We start from the raw sequence: 20784 nt of genomic DNA on the forward strand, positions 1-20784 counted from the left end.
TGTTGACTTTGGGTCACATTGACCTGTTTTCAATTTCAGTCAAATTTAAATACATTTTAGATCTGATACATCACAGGTACTTAATGAGCAGTTATGTCTCTTGAAACCATCTCATTCAACCTTATTTTTAACCTTTTGATGTTAAGTATTTTCATTACTCGAATGTAAGCGTACCATGGGAAATGGTTTTAAGATTAGAATTTAATTATAAATGTATTCATCCATCTATCCACTTTCAGCTTTTTATTTTTCCTTGGTCATGGCAGAGGCAGGTTATATAGGGTAGCCCAAAAGTTGTTCTCCTCAACAACATTCTAGAGCTCCTAATAGCAGATGCCAAGGCCAGGAGGGATTTGTAATCCCTTCAGTTTGTTAAAGGTCTGCCTCGGGGTGTCCTCCCAGTTGGACAAGCCTGGTATACCTCTACAGAAAGCATCCTGATCAGACAGCCAAACCATCCGAGTGAACTCCTTTTAAAGTGAAGGAGCAGAGATTCTACTCCGAGCTCCTCAGCCCATCCCTAAGCGTGAGCCCACAAAGAACGCACTTGATCTATTGCCGAGAACACAGCTCTTCCTGCAATTACACAAGGACTGAATGGCTTGTAGCAATGGCCAGCCACACCAAATATTACCAGACACCCTGATTTACACATAGACCTTCCAATGCCCCTAAATTGTACGTAGACTAACTGTATTCCCAAGACCTCTCTAAAATCATAGCAGGAGTACAGAGCTGGTCCATCTTACATGACCAGGAATGAGTCTTCATGGTTCCTATTAAATGTGAGGTTCAACAATTAGTTTCCAGCACCTTGGCATTACTGGGGAGTCGTGTCCTGCGTTGACACAAGCATAAATGTAGCTAATTCGTATTGCTTTAGTTCCGGCTCCTTTCCCACAACACAGGTGACAATCTACGTTCCAAGAAGCAGTTTTTGTAGCCAGGGAAACGCACACTAAGGGCCCCACCTGTACCTGTGGCCTTCAGCAACACATCACGGCCGACGATAAATTCAAGAGCACAGTTCTTTCAGAGATTTGAATTCACACTACAGTTTTAAAACACAGTTTGGCTGTATTTACATGTGTACAGTACACCATGTTTGTGTACATAGTTTTATGCACTTATACATGCCATGGACACATACACGTATGCAGGCTACAACACTAACTGTAGTGTTGTTGATATTAAAAAAATGACTATATAAATTAATGAATAGCAAAAGAAAACGTGAAAATGTAAAGATCATATTTAAACACAGCTCTACATTATTACCATATTCTGTGAGAATATCTCTCTAAGTCATTCTCATTCATTTCAAACTTAGGAGAGTAGTGCAGCTTTTAAAAAGCAACAATCAACCACTGCATGCTAATGAATATGAAGAAGTTTTAGGTGTTAAATAATGGGTTGCAGCAGCACTGCCTACCTTTTCTCAAACGTGCTCCAAACACTTCACATAGCAAGCATTAAGTGAGAAGACAGGATCACACAGTTAGGAAGTGTTGGGGAAAACACACAAATGCAACGCACAAGCACACACACGCACGCACGCACACACACACACACACACACACACACACACACACACACACACACACACACACACACACACACACACACACACACACACACACACACACACACACACACACACACACACACACACATACCTACAGAAGCACATATTTTTTGCAAGAATAGATCTTACAGCATAATATTGCAGTCTTGGTCGAGGGGAGGAATAAGATTTCCTGAAACCACAATGTATAATTGACAAACACATCAGCAAACCCACCAATCAATGAGCTCAAAGTTGTTACTGCCCATCAGCTGGCAGGGTTTTCAAAGTTTTAGCTATATGTGAGAATTAATTACACACCTTGCTATGGAGTCCCATAAGCCTTTGTTTTCACTATTTTCACTTAAAAGATCTTCATTAATCTTCTCTGCCTTTTTCTGCACCTATAACGAGAAAGGAGACACAACTTGATGATTTTATCAGTGATTTCATTATAAACTGTACAATTATTCCAGCAGCCTCAATGTGTAACCTGCTGAAGAGCATTTTACTGTAAGCTGAATAATGTCCAGTGCCATGAGAAATCTAACATAATTTACAAATGTCAAAGAAACACACTCACTCTGACTTTGATGATCTTACTGTGGAAACTGTTCAGCACAACAATGACATCACCAGCATCTGCAGGGGAATCGGTTCCATCATGCCTGAAAACATGGATAAAGAGTAAGAAAGTGATTACGGTCACCGAGAGTGGAAATCAATGATTGCGAAATCTGGACAATGGATCTGCAGCTAGTTAGTCTAACACTAGTCTCGCTTGCAAGAAATTTCGCATTTCTTCAAATCAATCACAATCGTCTTGGGTGGCGCTAAGCTTCGGTTGCAGCAACAGTGTATCTGCAAATTGGTCTCGGGAAGAAACTTGTTTTTGTGGAAAATTGGCACTCTGCAAAAGAAAACGCCACATAAAATATTAAATGAAGTTAACTGTTCACACAATACAGTAACGTGAGCAATTTAAATTAGCTGGCTACATGGTTAAACGTAATTTGCTCTCAGTGTATCACCGTGTGTATTTTGTCCACAACAAATCCCCACCAATAGGTCCCAAAACGTCCCAGTTAGCGAGTATATGCCATAAACATATTCTTTGTCAATATTAACAATCATTCCCCGAAGAACCAAGCAGGCCTGCCTTGTTGCATGATCTAAATGTTCTTTAAAAATGTCCATTTTCAGCGAATAGCTTGCTAGCTCGAAGTTTGTTGAGGTTTCCCAAAACCAACGGAGTTTTGCAAGGCAAGGGACACCTGGCGGAAGATCAGGCAGCATGGATGTTTCCGGCGATTATCCGGTAAATGAATTGTCATTGATCCAGACTAGTCTAACACAGGTGAAGCCACATTTGGAGACTGAAACTTATCAACAGACTGGAAAAGAAAATGTATAAATAGTCAAAATTGCATAATTTTAAAATGGTCGCAATTCAACTCCAATGGGATACTCCAAAATATGAATTCCTCATTGATGACCATTTTCAGCATTCTACACATTTTAGTACTGCCTAGATGATTCAGCCTTATTCATATGTAAGATAGACACAAAGAGAGGTACAGATTAGCCCATAGTCTTCATACTGAATTCCAAATATAAAGGCTAAGCCACAGACATGACTTATTTGAGACAAAATAATTTCTAGTTCTTGAAGAATCTTTAGAAATCTTTTGAATAAGAAATCAATAGTAGATTAAATCAAGCAAATGAATTGGCCATGGATAGCGATCAGTACTGTCTGCATAAAGGTCAATTGACTGTGCTATCAAACATCATGTAACTTTAAGTTCTATTGGTTAGTCAAATTTAATTTAATTTACAAGTAATATTTTCTATTAATAAAAGAAAAAAACGAATCTTTGGAAATCATTCTTGGTAATAACTTCACATGCTAAGGGCTGACAGCATTTAGCAGTGGTAGTAAAGAATAAGGATCAGAACAATTAGCTTATAAAAACAACCAATGTGGATATTTACATGTTTTGTATGTTTTTAGACATGTGACTACCTAACTGCAGTATTTACATTAATCATTGTTTGTTGCTGCAAATAATTATATTACCACGTTTTGTATAATGTTTATAAATTATATAGGCACTTACAGAACTACTTAACCAATCAGTCGGTCTTAGATTAATGGTGTACTTGAGTGAAACACATTTGTTGTGTCAGTGACTGAGGTTGGTTGAAATGTTTTAGCCATGGCAACACTGCAAGTAACACATGTAAAGTAAAGGCTCTTCTCATGAAGGAGACAACTGCAGCTAATGGCCAGACCACTGACAGACATTAAGAGCATGCAGTTAAAAGCGGATTCTGAGAGAGCTGCCAGGGTCACACTCTGATCATATTCATTACCCTCCATCATCATTAAGAATCACCTTACCATTATTTTATCCACCACTACTTCCCAGCCATGCTGTATGTATATACTGGTAGACTTAATGAGAAAGTCTGTACAGTATTGATTGCGTAACACTGGCCTTTCACTGTAATTGTTTTAGGACTGATTTGCCCTGTGGACAATGTGTTTTGGCAGGCAGGATCTGCAGGGTCTCATGGTGAAATCCCAGAGAACAAACTTCAGAAAGAGATGAGCAATAGGCTATGATGCACAGCAAGCCATTATGACCCCAGTGCTTACTAAAGTTAAAAAAACTAACCTTATCACTATGATAAATGCTCCCTCCTCATTGGGCCCAAAGTGCTGCTTGTGTTTTGCCCCCTCTGCTGTCACTGATGCAACTCAGCCTGTAGGGCTTGTGTTAGAAAGCACCAGAGATCAATCTGTATCCCTGCTCTGAGGAGAGGAGAGCTGGCCTTCTCATTCATCGCTGTCAGGGCGAGACGCAGTGGCAGCACAGGGTGGAAGAGGAAAACGCAGGCTCTGGGAATGGAGAGCGCAGACACTCCCACTAGACTCTGATCGGCCACCTAACCAGAGCAGAGTGCCGCTAACCACAAGAATAATGACACTGCCAAGGTGAAAAATGACATCACCTCTTAGCTTCACCTGGAGGATTGGGAAATAAATCTTGGTTGTCTGATATGATTCCAGAGGAACCGAGGGCTATATGTGTCCTAAATATTATGTGAGGCTAGCCAGAGAGGACAATATCTGTGATTGTATGGACATCTAGTGTAATGCACTACAGCTGATAGTGCAGACTCACATACATGGTTGGGATCTGAGCAATTATGCCAACTTGATAGTGAGGGAATATCATGTATTTGTTATGTTACAGAGAAATGATATGATGAGCTATGAATTCCTTTGAAAAATGAGAATTTATTACATGCAGATGGTTAAAACCTGACCCTCCGTCATACAATGCTTGGATTCAAAAAGTATGGGAGCTGTACGAAATGGAACGAATCACATTTGCATTACCACTTCAGAAAATGGTTTTCTTAAAGAGGTGGGCCCCTGTAATGCCTTTAATACTCCAGTGATGTTGAATTATACAGTGGTTGGGGACCAAGAAGCTGGTTAAACAGTGATTTGGCTCAGATTGAGCTGACGGCAGAGACACAGGGAAGGCAAGACAAAGGATCTTGGCCTACATGTGAATCCCAAAGCCAGTTTCACCAAACTCCTACAGGCAGAGTCGCCAAAATGGAGAATCTACCTTCAACACGTGTGGGACAAGGCAGACTGGTGGTGAGACAAAGAGCGGAGGAAGGATAAAAGTTGTCGGCTTTTGTGTTTCTTTGCTTTTTTCCACGGTGACTCAGGTCACTACAGGAGGCACTCTAGTCCGGACTAGCTAGCCAGCATCGCCTCGCTGGTCGAGTTTGGAGCTGGGACAACTTTAGATCGGTCTGATATACAAAGGGGATCCGAGGAAATACTGGCCGAGTATTCCCTCATCTGCAGTGGGTTTAATCAGCCTGGATTCAAGAAAAGGACGGCGTTCTGTTTCTTGCTTGTTGACCTGGATCACGTCTCGTCCCCTGCTCTGGACGAAACGGATCGTTAACCTCTGGCAGGAGATTAACTGACAAACAACGCACACAGTAAGGAGGCTTTTACACAGTTCTGGGCAGACGTTAGAACTAGTGCGTTTTGGTTTGTTTATTAATGAGCAAAGGGTTCGCTACCGCTTGTGCCATTAATGTGATCTGATTGTAATCATGTAATGGTCCATATATGATTATTAATCTGTTTTCTGTGAATGTATCAATAGATCACGATACCGTTGATTAGGTTGTGTTAAGTAGCTGAGTATAACTGTAATTGCTACCTGCTAAATCACTCCTTTCACGGAGTTTAGTTACTGTCCGCGAGATAATCGCGATGAATCAGCTGTTAGCCACTGAGCTGGCCGTTATCAATATCTAAGATCAGAGTGTGTCTTTTCTTTTCCTCCTTTATTCTGTTCCTTTTACTAACACACACACACGGACATATAAGCTAGCCACGTAGCTCCCGAGCTAACGCTGTTATCTTAACCATGTGGGGTTTGTATAGAGCTAATAGGTGACCTAGCATATGGTATAAACGTGTGCGTTGCCTAGCAACCCCCACCTCGGCTTCTTCAGCCCCTCTCTGTGCACCCAGCACCACTACCGCCCTCTTGAGGCTAAATAGTTTGTGCAGCTCACAGGAGTAGCCATTTTTGGAGTTTGTAGTTTTGTGTTAGAACTACATTTCAACACCGCCCCTCCTCTTCACTCACTCTCTCTCACACACACACACACACACACACAGACACGTGTCCACAACACATGCTGTTTTGTTTTTGCTTTGTTTTTGGGTTGTGATACTGAAAAAGGTATAGAAGTTTATTATGGAAGGATTATTGATTATCTACTGATAATATATATATATCAATATTGCAGAAACATAATGGACTGACATGTTAAAACCCAATGCCATACTGTATTGTATGTAAGGCTGTGGTTCTAAATAAAAATATAAGTTCTAAAAAAAAAAAATTAGAATTTGATTTGTTTTACATCAAAGGAGGAAGCAAAACAGTATATTTTAATTAAAGTAAAAGTGCAGAATGAAAAAAGAAAATTTTTATTTTGTTCAAAAATGCATCAAAGCAAACAAAGCACAATGGTGTTCTATTCGTCCGAGGAAATTAGACAACGCCAACGCGCTCTGTCTAGTATATTCAGCCTTTGACACCTACGCCGTCCTAACTAAAACACATTCTGCTGTGGATATTTTGCTGTCTGAGGTAGATGGCATGGCAGGTGACCAGCTGAATCATCCCTCCGCTCTGTCTTCTCTTTAATAGCACCCCTCTCCTCCTACTTGTCTTTCTTCCCTCTGTAGTGAGCAGAATTCCCTGCACTCATCAAAACCTTGAGCTGCTACAGTGTCAGCAGCTCTCTATGTTACCATAGTGATAGGTTTCATAGCTACCGGTATGAAATAGAGAGGTAGCTGAAAACAACCTTCATGCTGAGCTACTGATGAAGCCGCCTAATTAGCATCATTACCTAACTTTTATTTTTCAAAAATACATTAATGTCTGTAAGGAATGACATGGGAAAAACAACAATGGTAATAGAAAAATAGCCTGAAGACACTGGTGAATACTCACGTGAGAATCTGATAGATATCCTCTGATCTCCCTTTACGTAACCTCAGGATCCAGGCACCAGGATTGGCTTTCAGCTGGAAATATCCCTGTTGTAGTTGAAGCAGCAGAAGTCTGAGTATTTATTGTAAGCATTAAATTCACACTTGTTGTTATCACAGTTTCTGTTCCAAACTTTCTACTGTAGTTAAGTACTAAGATATCCATGTTATACTGTACATATAGTAACTCTGGTAGGGTTGAGTAGACAAGGCTACTGACCAGGTTAGCCATGACAATAGTGTCATACATCAGCGGGTCCCGACTCATGCCCAGGGTAAACTGCAGTCCACGGGGAGGCTGGCCGGTTGACAGGTCAAAGCAGTGGCCCTCCAGCAAGAGGTGCTCCAGCTCATACTCTGCTGTCACAACCCCGCTCACCTGGAGTGAAACCACACATTACAGAAGACAAAAAAACAATGGGAGGGGATGATTAATAAAAATGCACCATGGCTCTAATTGGGAAAGAGGTGAGCATGATTGCTGGTAGCAATGACTAAGGAGCAGGATACCTCCTGCAGGTGGATGTTATCCAAGTCATGGGGGCTGCGGACAGCTTGCACCATCCAGCTCTCTGGTGTGATCATATTAAGGGTGAGAAGGGGAGATTCTGGGAGCTCCAGGAAGCGGGCAACTGGTCCTGGAGACACTGTGTCGTTGGCCAAGAAATTCACATCAGACTCCAAGACAAAGCGGTAAAAGCTGTAAAGACAGACAAACAGAGATGATCAAAATGTAAGTGCTTGACCTACACATAACTGCAATTTACATCATGTCTAACAATATAGTAGAGAATTGAAAGCCCTAAAATGGTGGATATCCTGCAGTACGTTTAACCACTGGACTGAGTCAACAATTCCATCCAACGAACGCACTTTCCTCTTCAGCAAGCACTAAAATGATGACATGTTGTGCAATAGCCTCCTTTCTAGGACGGGGGAGGTGGGCTCTGTTGTGACAGCTGGGTATATACAATCTCCTCCTGAGGAATCTAATACTATTACTGCCAGTGTCCCTGCTCTGCCAATAACAGTAATATGTGCGGTAGTCTGTGCTCCAGAAATGTTCCCTTTCTTCGGTATTACTCTTAGAGTTGTCACAGAGGCTATCGCCGGGCTAATCTTTATGCTAATTGCTTTTCTACAGAGCGCCCTCTGACACAGAGGAGTCAGAATCAGAGAGTGTAGATAAGATGGCAGATGATAAACACTACCAATGCCAATTTATTTTATTTTGAAAAGTAGAACATCACATTTGTTATTTACAGGGAGATTTGTTAAAAAGTTAATTGCCGCCACAGCAGCCATGTTTCTGTGGACCAGGACAGAGCAGTTACAGAGGGGCTCCTGGCTCCAGGGTGAGATGGGAGCTGCTAGCTCAGCACAGGAAAAGTGTTGAGGGGAAGGTTATAGTAGGAGAAACCCAGTACACCTGGGAAAAACACAGTCTTCACTGAACTGGTTCCAATTTGTGAGATGACCAATTCTCCACAAAAAGAAAAGTGTGAGAAAGATGAGCAGTCTCTGCGGCAGTTTTACCGCTATGAAGAGTGTACCAGTGAATGAAATGAACCCAATGATGTAGAATAGGATTCATGTGTGGCCGCTGACAACAGTATCTCCAGGGGTGGGCTCTAGGATTACCAAGCTTATGGCTCTACAAGGGACATCAAGCAGGGAAGTTGTAACTTATGGTGACAAAACTTATCTGCTGTTCTGAACTAGAAATCATCCCCTCATGATCAGGATATTTATGATTAGATACAAAAAAAATAGAACAAAGCTGCATTGTCCCATTTTTCCCAATGTTTTTTTTTTCTTCAAATTAGGGCCCAAGCACTGACCAGCAGTCGGTTGGCGAAGACCCTAGTGAAATTGATAGGATTATTAATTCTGCCAAATGAATCACAAAACGTCCGAAACTGTGCACATGCATCAGAACTGGTAAAAGAAATTGCTATTTTATGGGTCTCATGCTTGGGTGTGCCAAGAGTGCTCGATAGCACCCCCTAAAATATTTTAACAAAGTAACCCTTGCGGTACGTTTTATTACATTACATTTTTGTCATTTAAAGAGGTCATCAATTCCCCAAGGAGGAAGGCTTTTAGAGTTCCTAATTTTAATCAACATCAATGACTTACTATATTGCCAGTTGTTCACAATTTTAGCTTTTGAGAGTCTGTCCTCTGCCCAGTTACTCACATTTCAGTGGTTGAATGTGAGGACGGTACTTCAAGAAAGCAAACAGCAACACAAAACATTTCTGTTACAAGTAACATTAAATGTTTCTGCATTGTGATATACTGGACAAGTGGAGCAGCTAGTAACAGCTTGACTGCAGTCATCTAGCCCATCGATCTCTCACGTGACTATATTATTATGTAGCTATTTGTGACAATTACAGGCAATTGTCACTCAGGAGGACAGGAAGTGTGATGGGTGTGGGGGGAGACTTGTGAGTGAATTCTGTGGTCTCTGACAGAAGTCAAAGGTCACACAGTAAACTGTCCCTCCAAAGTGAGGGTAAACTTCCTGGAAATGTTCTTTAATTTGGTATTAAAAAAAACAACATTAGAGCTATTTCAGTATACTACCCCTACAAATGACTCAACCCATTATGAAACAAAAAGAAAAAAAACCACCCCAGATTACATAATGACTAACATTCACTCAGCAGTGTGAATGTTAATGTGGGCAATTTAAACCTTTCAATTGTTTTTGTTTTTTATCATTGTGTTGTTTTTACTGCATATCTTGAACCGCAACAATTCAAGCTGTAAGCAATTTGCCCAGAGATGCAAGGGGAGGCTCAAAGCAATAAGGTGGTGTTATTAAGCAGATTGCATCTGTGCAGTGTAATCTTACAAAGGGAAGGAGCGAGGCAGAGATGCTAAGTCTGCAGTGGTCAGAGGATACACAAACACGTCAAACAGGAAAATGTAATTACTGTTGGAGCTGGAGCTTACCTCTTGAGGGGCATCTCGGACAACTTGGCCCTGCAATTCATAAACACCTGCAGTCTCACATTGACCACTTGACTGAGCACCTGCAGGAGTCACAGAAGACCCAGTTATAGAAAACAGGAGCAAAGTAGAGCCCAGCCCAGCAGAGCGGTACAAGACACACTTCACAGAACAAAAGGGCTGGTCTTACTACACTCATTTTTTTAAGAGGTTCTCAAATGACAAGCCACATATATCCTTAAATAAGACATTTCTTGATATACCAGTGGTCAAAAAAATAGTGGTTATTCCTTAAAGTCAACTAAGATTCTGAAATGCTGGCATCATAATTTCTACTGCATACTGCAGTACACTACTGAAAGATGTATACTGCAAACAACAGCTACTGAGGGTGGCTGTCTGACTGGCTGTCTGTGAAGGCATGGTGAGTCATATTTTCATATTCACCCAATCACTAGGGGTGTAAGAAAAAAATCGATACACTTGAGTATCGCGATATTTTATTTTGCAATACTGTATCGATCGTCAATTTTTTTTTTATATATCATAAAATATTCATGTAAGACAATGGTTCACGTTTGTTGTGTTTAAACCCCCTACCGCTAGATGGCTATGCTGAGACGCACCACTAGTGTTCTTGCCTAACAGTGCCTAGCGGTGCCTGACTTTTTGCTAGAAGCTAACAATGTAGCTATGGCTGAACTTTGGCCTACTTTAGCATATACAAATGTGCTCACTAAGAACCTGTGAACCACAATCCCAAACTGGCAGTTTGCACATCATGTCTTTTTTTAAATATTAGTTTTTCTAAAATTATACTAATAAATCCCAATATATCGCCTTACGCACAGTATCAATATATTGCAATATATTGAATCGTGACCCATGTATTGTGATACGTATTATATCGCCAGATTCTTGCCAATACACAGCCCTACCATTCACCAATCAAATTTTTCACCGAGCCTCCGGCAAGATGCAGCAACAGGCTTCAGTGAAACTAAGCCCCCTAAGGAAACGGTTTCTAAACAACCTTATACAGATAAGCATAACTGTTTTAGCTTTTTTAAATTATCAATTTTACTGACTATAACCATGAAAAGTGTTCAGAGCATCATGTGAGGATAGAAAAGAAAGAAAGAAAGAAAAACTATATCTGAAATGTTGCCCCTCGGCAAGCCTTGTGTTTCTGGACCCTTGCTTTCAGTGAGACAGATTTTAACGTGTCCCTGCTATATTAGGAATCAATGGAGAAGAGAGAAGAAGAATCCAAGAGAAGAATACAGCTTACAATCAGAAGAGGGGACATCTTCTGTGCCTCTCTAGTGAGGGGGTCAACGATGGCCACAACATCGTAGAACACCTCATTTTCACGTGGGGAGAGATGGAGCACACTGAGGAGGAGAACAACACACCAAAGCGGATTCAGCAACACAAGGTTATACAACCCTTATTCAGCAGAACTGCAAATCAAAACATGTGCCTTTATGCACCGCTTAAATAACAAAAGGAGAGTAAACACTTTTCTGTGAGACTGCAGTGCAATAAGACAGTAATCAGAGGAAAAACGTTGCCTACCTGTGGCTGTCTTTGATAAAATGGACATCCCTCCTGACTTCTCCTTTGGGGGCTGCAGTTAAGAGGGCATCAACTTTCATGACTAAGTCACTGGCGCTAAGGAAAAGGAGGTGTAGCAGGGTCAGTCCATCATTTATTAATGCTACGTTTTAGGAGAGATGTCAAACAGAGCTCACATAATGTGATGTCAAGGCGTTAACAAGTAGCCTCATAAATCAATTAAGGCTACTGTACCTTCAGAGTGAGAAACTGATATTTTGTGCATTCCAGAACACGTATTATAGCTGAAGATTAAATATTTGATCTTTTCAGAGGAAAATATGAGGACTGTTTCTTTAACAGAACCTTTTAGACAAGACTAAAGTGGCACAAAAGAGAAAAGTGCTAAAGTATAAAACCTACTGCTTTGGCTTCATCCCCATCAGTTTAACTTTGGCTTTGACTTTCTCTGCAGAACTGCTCAGTGTAATCTTCTCCAGCAAGTGGAAATCCTCTACAGTGAATTCTTCCTGCTCTTCAAATGGACCGAGGATCTAACATGAAGACAGTAATGCAATCAGAACACAACTTTTCCAATTCTTATCTCAGCATGTATTATTTACTACGAGCCAAGGGCGTGTTAAATGTAACGTGATTTGTGAAGTCATGGTATTCAGTGACTGACGGTGCCTGTGTTTTCCTCCTTTCTATTTTGGGAGTCTTGCCACTGCAGCAGAGGAATGTAAAATGATATTAATTGTTACTGCCATCTCATCGGCCTCTTCATCCGTGGCTGTCAGCATCACTGCTGCTGAGACATCAATCATCAGCTGTGTACATACAAACAGTCAGCACATACAGACACACATGCACAGCGCAGTTTGTGCCACCTGTGACCATTGAGAAACATCCATGTTGATTTGACAGTACTAAGGAAGCACTCTGAAAACACAAGAGGGAAAATCCTCCAGAGTGCAGCAGCTTAGAGACCAAACAATAGCAGCAACATTTAACCAATGTTTTACCTTACTGACAACTAATATGGTCTATTCAACTTGTTATGCAGAAATTGGTGGATTAATATTCTGAAATAACTGAGAACATGCTAATTGAGCTGGGGTTGAAATCCACTCACTCTGCCGTTGCTGATCACTGCCTGATGTCCAGGACTCAGTTTCAGGACGTCTCGACAAAACAGCTGCTGACTACGAATAAAATCCACTTCCAGTGTGTTGAACTTTTTCTCAAAGGAATCTCTGTCCATGCCCTAGAGCAGAATAGCAAATGTTAGTTCAGTATGTTAGATAAATTGATTGCATTGTTGGCTCACATTTGAATTTGCAATGTACTGCAAGATCCAATAGACTAGCGTAAGGACCTTTTTCCCTTTACAGCCTGTCCAAAACAAAACCTGAGTGGCGCATTGGCGTGAGGAATGATGTATGTGAGGCAAATTCAAAGAAATTATTCACAACAGCATTGATGCCTTGCATCAGCGCAATCACTACAGTTTTCAAACATGAAATATTTCAGCCAGAGGACCAAGCTGTCAGAAATGCATGTGTGAAAATGAGATTAATCAATTTGTAATTAATATAACAAACTCTTAATTAAGCCTCTACAATTTCTGTCTGTAAGACATTAGATGTGGGAGTGTGGAGGGTTTGTGGAGTCAGGTTATTAGTTTCTCCAACATCTCTCCTCGGGAGAACAGGTGAAATACCAATAATGTCAGCACAATCCAGTCAGCAAGTCTGTCTGGCAGCCAATAATAATCTTCCCTTGACTCTGGCTCTCAACTCACACAGCCACTTCCTACCCATCTTTCCATTGCTATTTACAGCCCATCCTCTCCCCATTGTTTAAGGTTGGTATAATTGAAGGGCAGTTTGTTATGATTGGTCCCAAATGTAACCTGTGCTGTATGACTTATTCCTGGTGGGAGCTCTCCTGTCAGCTGATGTGCCTGAGAATTTGTTTTCTTGTGTGCAATGCTGTGTGGGTGGATACTGCGCACACTACAGCATGGAGAACACTAGTGGCTGTAGACGGCTTACAGCAGCAGAGTGATGGTAAGGCTTGGCTGAACCTGGCTCACACAACCGTAAAGCGTGAGCACGAGCTCGGCTATTCATCAGGCCCTGGAGACCAGGTATCCACTAGCACTTTAAAGCTAAAAGATTCTAACCCCTGTGACAGATCAAGTGGAACTGACAGTGATTAGACTGCTTGCCTTGGCATCCACAGGCTGTGGAGCATCACGCGTGCCCTAAATGTATTTTGTTAGCTGGTGTTCAGGAGGGGAAGCAGAAGATGGGCTCATCAATCACCGTTTTCCTTGACTGTGCACTTGAATCAGTAGCAGACAAATCTTTCTATGTGATTGTATCCAACCTTTGTTTTTCTCATTTTTGCCATTATGCTCATCAAATCTGCCAACATTTTTTCATCAATTATATCAGTGTTAAATAGGGTTGGGCATCGTTTGGATTTTAACGATTCTGATTCCGATTCCAATTCTTCATTTCGATTCCGGTTCTTATCGATTCTCGATTCCGATTCTTTGAGTGGTGTAGTTGAAACGGGTCACATGCTTATTTCACCAATAAGAGGAAAGTTTTATTTTGATTCAAAGGTGGGTTGCAGTTTGACGGGGCTTTTTCAACGTAAAATAAAGCCACACTAGAGCACTGCTTACTGTGCTCCATGGCTGCAACACAACAAGCACCTGGCCGCTACAGAAACCCAAACTTGCGCATGTTAAATTGGAAAGTGATGATCGGATTTGAAACCAAATCCTCCAAACGATTCCAAAACGATTCCAAAAAAGAAACGATTCCGATGGAATCGTAATTTTTGAAACGATTCTGATTAGGAATCTGTTCTCGATGCCCAACCCTAGTGTTAAATAACATCCCTCCCATTTTTCACATTTACACCCTTCACTGACACAATCAAGGAGAGCAACCTAAAATCCCCAAATCAAACATTCAAACTACTTCAACTCTTACTTTTAACACAGTAACACTCGCACTGTAATTCTGCATATCTTTTAAGGCTGGATGATATGACACTATATCATGACACAATATAAATGTATCAGCTGTTCAAGATTCTACGATACTGTTTAGATTTAGGTAACTATCCCTTTAATACCTCTGGTTGTATTAGTCCATGGCAGGCAGTGTTGCAAATCAGTGAGCAGGACAGTTTTATGGCAGCATTGGATTTATAGGATTTTACAGCAATGTGATGAAGTACCTCAGGTATTGTACTTCTTACACTGGTTTAGCCTAAAACAGACATTTCCATCTGGTTATTTTATGTCTAAATAGTTTATTGATTTAATTTATAGAAAATTAACTACACCACCATATATATCAATATCGTAATAAAGAATGTCACATACCATGAAAGAAGTTTGTATCCATATCACCCACCCCTAACATTTATAAATAACTGTGATGGCAATGTAAAAAAATGTAAATCAATTGTTTGGAATCTGATTATCTCTGATCTGACAAAATGAAAAACAGAACCGAATCCCCTTCTTTACCTGAATTAGTAAGTCCTTCATCTTGGTCCCTTGTTGGAGGAGCTGGCAGCTCTCCTCTTTCAGGAGTTTTTGCACAAACTCTGCTGCAGCCTTATTCTTCTGAGTAAGGAGAGAGGCCCAGATAGCCCTGTACAGCACAGTGTTATCTTCACTGGGCTTTCCACTGGGGTTATCTATCACCCCCACACGCACTCCAGGGCTGGCCTTCTGTGCACGCACACACACACACACACACACACAAGGTATAATTCACACAAATATCCCACATTCTCATATTTCCACAGACTGTGGTCACTGACAGAGAGCACTGGGAGAAGAGAGTGTTGATTGCTTGAAAGTAACAGTAAAGGTTTGTCCTATTCTGCTTATTATACCAGCAAGGAATCTTTTTTTCATATACAAAATGCCTGCTTGCTGTATCACACTATACTCATCTGTAGTGCATCAACAGTGAATATTTCATTTTAGAGGCATCTGTACTGATGATTTTTAGGAGGGCAGACAAGCAGATGCAAATTCATTTTTATTTTCAGAGTAAACTTACTTAATTTTAGGTCATGCAGGCCTGCCCTTATTTTTAGTCCATGGACCTGCACTAATAATCAGTAAAAAGGTATCTCAATGTACTTAATCTCTTCTGCTTTATAATGAGGTATAGATTTACAGTTTTGTAGCTACAGCTGCACGATTAGTGTCAAAGACAGGCCAATGTGAAAAAAACGTTATTTATTGAGTCAACATTCATTACTTCTAAGAATTTAAAGGGATACGCCACCATTTGTTGAAATAGGGCTTATCACGGTCTCCCCTAGCTGTAGATAGGTGGGCCAATGCATTTTTTGTGCATGCATTGTTTTAGTCTGGTGCAACACCGCCGCTAGTTAGCTTAGCGTAGTGCAGTGGTTTTCAACCTTTTTTGAGCCACGGCACAGTTTTTACATTAAAAAAATCCTGCGGCACACCACCAACCAAAAATTACACATTGTAGCCTAATAATAAGAATCTGCATTTTTCCTTTTTTAAAACGTATCCATCGCTTTTGCAGGCTTACATCGATGATCTCGGCCCTACTGCTTACATCCTGTCACTGCGGGATGCGCGCGAAAGGTGGCAGGGCTCCAGACTAACTTTTTTCATTAGGAGCATAGTGGCCCCCAACTGAAAATTTTAGGGGCACAACCAAAAGGTGCTGTAGAAATAAAGTTGCCTTGCCTTACAACGTCAGCCTAAGTCAGTCACCAGGGCACAGAAACCACTGCTGTGCCTGCTCGGCTCCGAGGAAGTGTAACGCCAACAGCACCGCGACCGCTTTTGGCTCGCCATTAATATCATATCACAGCAAACGCTGTCTGCTTGAAGTTATGAAAAACTGTAACCACACTTGAAACCACTTTATCGGCATTTCCGTGACTCACTGTGACTTCCACAAAACTGCAGATCCGACGTAGTTTGCATCGTCTGCAGCTCTGCATGTGTGCGAGTGTGTGCCAGAGTGTGTGTCAGAGCTCTGCTCTCTGTCAATTTTCAGAGAGGACAGATAAGCTTGCGCTTACGCGCTCTCAGGTACCGAAATGTCAACGTTTAACGTGTAAAAAAAGGGGGCAAATTTACTGGTCGCACATGTGCAACTGGATGTAAAATTCAGTCGCACACTCAAATTTTGGTCGCCCAATTACTGCCCTGCTGACACTAATTCTATTGTCTTAAATCAACAAGGTAATTATTGCGCTAGAGCCCTACTGCCACCTACTGACACAGAATAGTATTTAATTTCTCTGCCAGTCATCATATTGAGGCACAGATGTGCAACAATGGAAAATTATTTGCAGTAACTCAATAAAAACAATTGTAAAATCGCACACTAGTGGCGTAGTGAATGGAATCCTACGTTGCCAGTTAGCATGTTGTGAGTAAAAGTGAGCCAACAAAAGACAAAAAAACAACCTAATTACTTGCACTGAGACAAAAAATGCATTGGCCCACCTATCTTCAGCCAGGGTAGACCGTGATAAGCTCTATTTCAACAAACGGTGGCGTATTCCTTTAAGGCTTGTGATATATTGTCAAGAATACATAAAAAAAACTTGCACTGATGTTGGGATTCTGAATTAATTTTACTATAGTAACATCAGTATTTATGCTTTTAAGCATAATATAACACACATAAACACATGACATATATAAATACATTTGTAGATCATTCTTTTTAGAGTCCTCCCATATAGAAAGTAAATGATGGGTTGAAAAAAATGAAGAAAGGTCAACAGGACAGACAGTAGATGATACGCACCATATGTTTCAGAGCATTGAACAACAGTTTTCTTCCTGAGACCTTCTCAAAGTCTCCAGCTATCCACACGGTCACAGCACTCATCCCATCCTCATCTAAGGTAGAAGAGCAACATACACACTGTATCACATGGCATTTCAATGTAAGCATTATTTTAAAATACATTCTGACCAGTTCACCCTGCCATCCACTGCAATTTCCTGATGTTTGTACGATAAACTGGTATATAGTTAGTCACTCAGTCAGAAAAGCAGGTAGTCAGCCGGTCAGCTAGTCCACAGAGGGAGGATGGCAATCAGCCTCCTCAGCCTCACTGAGACAGCTACACTCCAGGCCTGAGCAGTGAAATGCAGCTCTGACGACCATTTAGACTGTTGGCCGAAAGCCAGTCAGCAAACCCAGCAATTATCTTGCTTGAGGCGCAGCCTGTCTGCTTTAACAAAGGTCAATTTCACACTTTCATAGATCAGTAAAGCAGTGCAGGATTCATTTTTGTTCCAATACTGCTCATTTTACAGAAGTAAATGCAGTTGTTCCACAAGATGGGGATGCTTCAATAAGGGATTTCTAAGTCATTGTGTTACTGAAAATGAAATTGTGTGTATCATCTGAAATTGTTTTAATTAGGAAACCAAGGCATAAAATAAGAAGTGACTTCTTACCACTATTTGTAAAGTACTTCATTCTCTTAGCCATCACAGCTGTTTTGTCTCTGGAGTCATAGTATGAAAACATAGTGGCATCCTCCCAGTCATCTACAACTGCAAAGCAAGAAAGAAAAAGTAAAAAAAGAGGAATATAGACAGTGAATCAATAATGGATAGTTTAAGATGAGTAGTAGAAGCACAGGTCACCTGGGCGAGCAGTGAAATCGAGGTACTTCCGGTCAGTGCTTAGAATAAGAGGGTTCATCCTGGGAACCACATTGGCCTGCTCCATTAGATAGTCCACCACATCTAAGCCGTCAGTCACCTGACCCTGTAGGCATAGGACAAAACGGAGGAAAGTGAGTCCCTGAGAACACCAATTCATAAGGAAATACTGGATCTTTCGTATGCCCTATTTCTGAACTGATAACAGTGAAGTGTATCAGGGAGGAATATTCATACACTATAAACTGTAAAACTGCAAACTGCAATGTGCCACTATCTATCTAGCAAATCTAGCAAAAATGCTGCTGCTATTGATCAATTAACTATAATGCTTCTAATGATTTACCATTGTTACATTACATTGTTTTAAACAGTACTGGCTCTGTTTTATTCATATACTCTGCTGCTGCAATAAACCACTATCTAATATCAAGCGTTTTGTAACCCCAGGCTAGTATGTAAAATATAACTTGTATGCATACTATATATCTAGAGTTTCTTTACGTCAATTCACTCATATATGTGTGTATGTATATTAATCTAAATGTTCTACTCCTGGCCCAAAAAAGAGGTAGGTTTGGCAGGTTGAATATTAAGTGTGAGTACAGTCATCTCGTACCATAAAGACAGCTCTCTGGAAGGAGGTGGTGGTGTCCATTATGCGCTGCAAGATGATGGTTTCCAGCTCGTCTGGGTCCATCTCATCAGGGCTCAGAGGGACTCCATTAAATAAAGCCAGTGGTAGGACACCCAGGCCACTCTTTTTGTAGAAGAGGGCACCATGCTGGAGCAAACAAGACATGGATTGAATCCTTGCTCCTAATTAATTAATTTATTTATTTATATATTTATTATTATTACTTCAAATGAAAGGAAAGAAACAGTAGAGTTATTTTATCTCCTTACCTTTCTTTTGTCGTCATACTCGGATTCTACACCAAGAATCCTTTCAGCATTGGCTTTAGGGAATTTTCTCTTCAGGTAAGCAGAAATTGTATCAGCAGACAGCGTCTTCCCAGCATCTACTTTGTTGTACAACTACAAGAGAGTGGCAAGTCAGATCAGATTTGATCACTGTCTTCAGATCTCTGCAACTGTCAATAATTCCCAACTCTATTTGAAAGAGCTAATACCAGAGGCAAAATCCCACTGACTTATCTAGTCCAATAATGTCTCAAACTATGGGAACATACGGCACAATAAAACAACTGACTTCAGAGGCACTAAGAGATGAGCTGGCGAGAAGTGTGCTTTAGTTATTCTTCAAGAAGTGCTTGCTAAAACAACAGAGATTTATACATGTGACATACTTACTGAGACCATGGACATTAGAGCCTGGGATAAATCATACTCGTCTGCAATGTAATTCAGCAGTCTGTAAAATCCAACCCCTGCATCTGAGAAGCCATCAATCTCATCCTTGGTGTTGACAACAAACACAAATCCAATTCTAAAGAAAGGGGGCAAAAACAAGTATTGAATTTGCAAGTGAAATGAGAATCACTACCTGGTTAAGATTATAAATGCCAAGAGTGGACCATATAAACAGCTGTGGAGGCGTGAGAAATAACAGCACCAACCTCAGGGGGATCTTGTGCTTGTAGAAAAGCTCTGCTAGTTTCACCAGCTCAACACTTTCTTCCCGTACTGGATCTAGGAACAGCACCTAACAACAAAGGCATCATCATCAAATCTGAATCATACATCATATATCAATACATATTATCTGACTTGGATCATGGATATATCAGAGTTTAGCAGATACAACAATACACCCAGTCCCAGACTGTTCTGATGATCATTGAGGCTCTCTTTTGTAAGAGTGTGTCTGACTGTACTAACTGAAATGCTCTGATTGCAAACAGCCCACAATTTGACACAAAACTATTTAATCTAGTCGAGCAGAAAAGAGAGTTCAAAGTTTCAGAGTTTCACTGAAATGGCAACCTTTCTCAATTCCATTCTTTTCATCACCACTACTCTGCATCATTTCTGGCCTTCAGGAGACTCACCAGGTTGAAGAAATTGCGTCGGATCTGCCGGATGACTCCAGGAAAAGTGGCTCTGAGGAGCTCCTGTACACCTGTTGGCCAGTTGCGGTACACTGGGTCATTCTCTATGTCATTTATCCACTGGAAAGTGCATGACAAAAAGATGGCTTGTGTGAAAATTATGATATTATATGTATTAAGTACAATTAACAGAACAGCAATCCTGGGGAAGGTAGAGATTAAGTCACTCAACATGGCTTAATCTGAACTCAAATGTGTTAGTAGGGACTATAAATACCTTACTCTTTTGCATTCTGTAACCTCCACCAGCAACCTGTCCCAAAACTCCAAATTCCAAGCTTTCATTTACAAATGTTGG

The 20784-nt window shown here is 40.8% G+C and overlaps 1 protein-coding gene across 5 annotated transcripts in view; it reads right to left on the reverse strand.

Moving 5' to 3' along the window:
• uggt2 (UDP-glucose glycoprotein glucosyltransferase 2) overlaps positions 1 to 20784 on the reverse strand; it is a 40626-nt gene that overhangs the window by 10327 nt on the left and 9515 nt on the right. For 4 of the 5 annotated variants that reach the window (XM_028590649.1, XM_028590651.1, XM_028590647.1 and 1 more), the window contains 19 exons: positions 20427 to 20546; positions 19995 to 20080; positions 19729 to 19864; positions 19321 to 19452; positions 19034 to 19198; positions 18397 to 18520; positions 18205 to 18303; positions 17543 to 17637; positions 15253 to 15459; positions 12832 to 12963; positions 12120 to 12250; positions 11718 to 11813; positions 11431 to 11533; positions 10143 to 10222; positions 7689 to 7878; positions 7399 to 7557; positions 7141 to 7226; positions 2148 to 2232; positions 1886 to 1968 (listed from right to left, as the gene is read on the reverse strand). In XM_028590649.1, the coding sequence (XP_028446450.1) occupies positions 1886 to 1968; positions 2148 to 2232; positions 7141 to 7226; positions 7399 to 7557; positions 7689 to 7878; positions 10143 to 10222; positions 11431 to 11533; positions 11718 to 11813; positions 12120 to 12250; positions 12832 to 12963; positions 15253 to 15459; positions 17543 to 17637; positions 18205 to 18303; positions 18397 to 18520; positions 19034 to 19198; positions 19321 to 19452; positions 19729 to 19864; positions 19995 to 20080; positions 20427 to 20546 (2309 nt within the window). The remainder of the gene's footprint in view (positions 1 to 1885; positions 1969 to 2147; positions 2233 to 7140; positions 7227 to 7398; positions 7558 to 7688; positions 7879 to 10142; positions 10223 to 11430; positions 11534 to 11717; positions 11814 to 12119; positions 12251 to 12831; positions 12964 to 15252; positions 15460 to 17542; positions 17638 to 18204; positions 18304 to 18396; positions 18521 to 19033; positions 19199 to 19320; positions 19453 to 19728; positions 19865 to 19994; positions 20081 to 20426; positions 20547 to 20784) is intronic. The other variant, XM_028590652.1, reaches the window with a different exon arrangement.

Source organism: Perca flavescens, chromosome 11 (assembly GCF_004354835.1).
Source record: "Perca flavescens isolate YP-PL-M2 chromosome 11, PFLA_1.0, whole genome shotgun sequence".
Classification (NCBI taxonomy): Eukaryota; Metazoa; Chordata; class Actinopteri; order Perciformes; family Percidae; genus Perca; species Perca flavescens.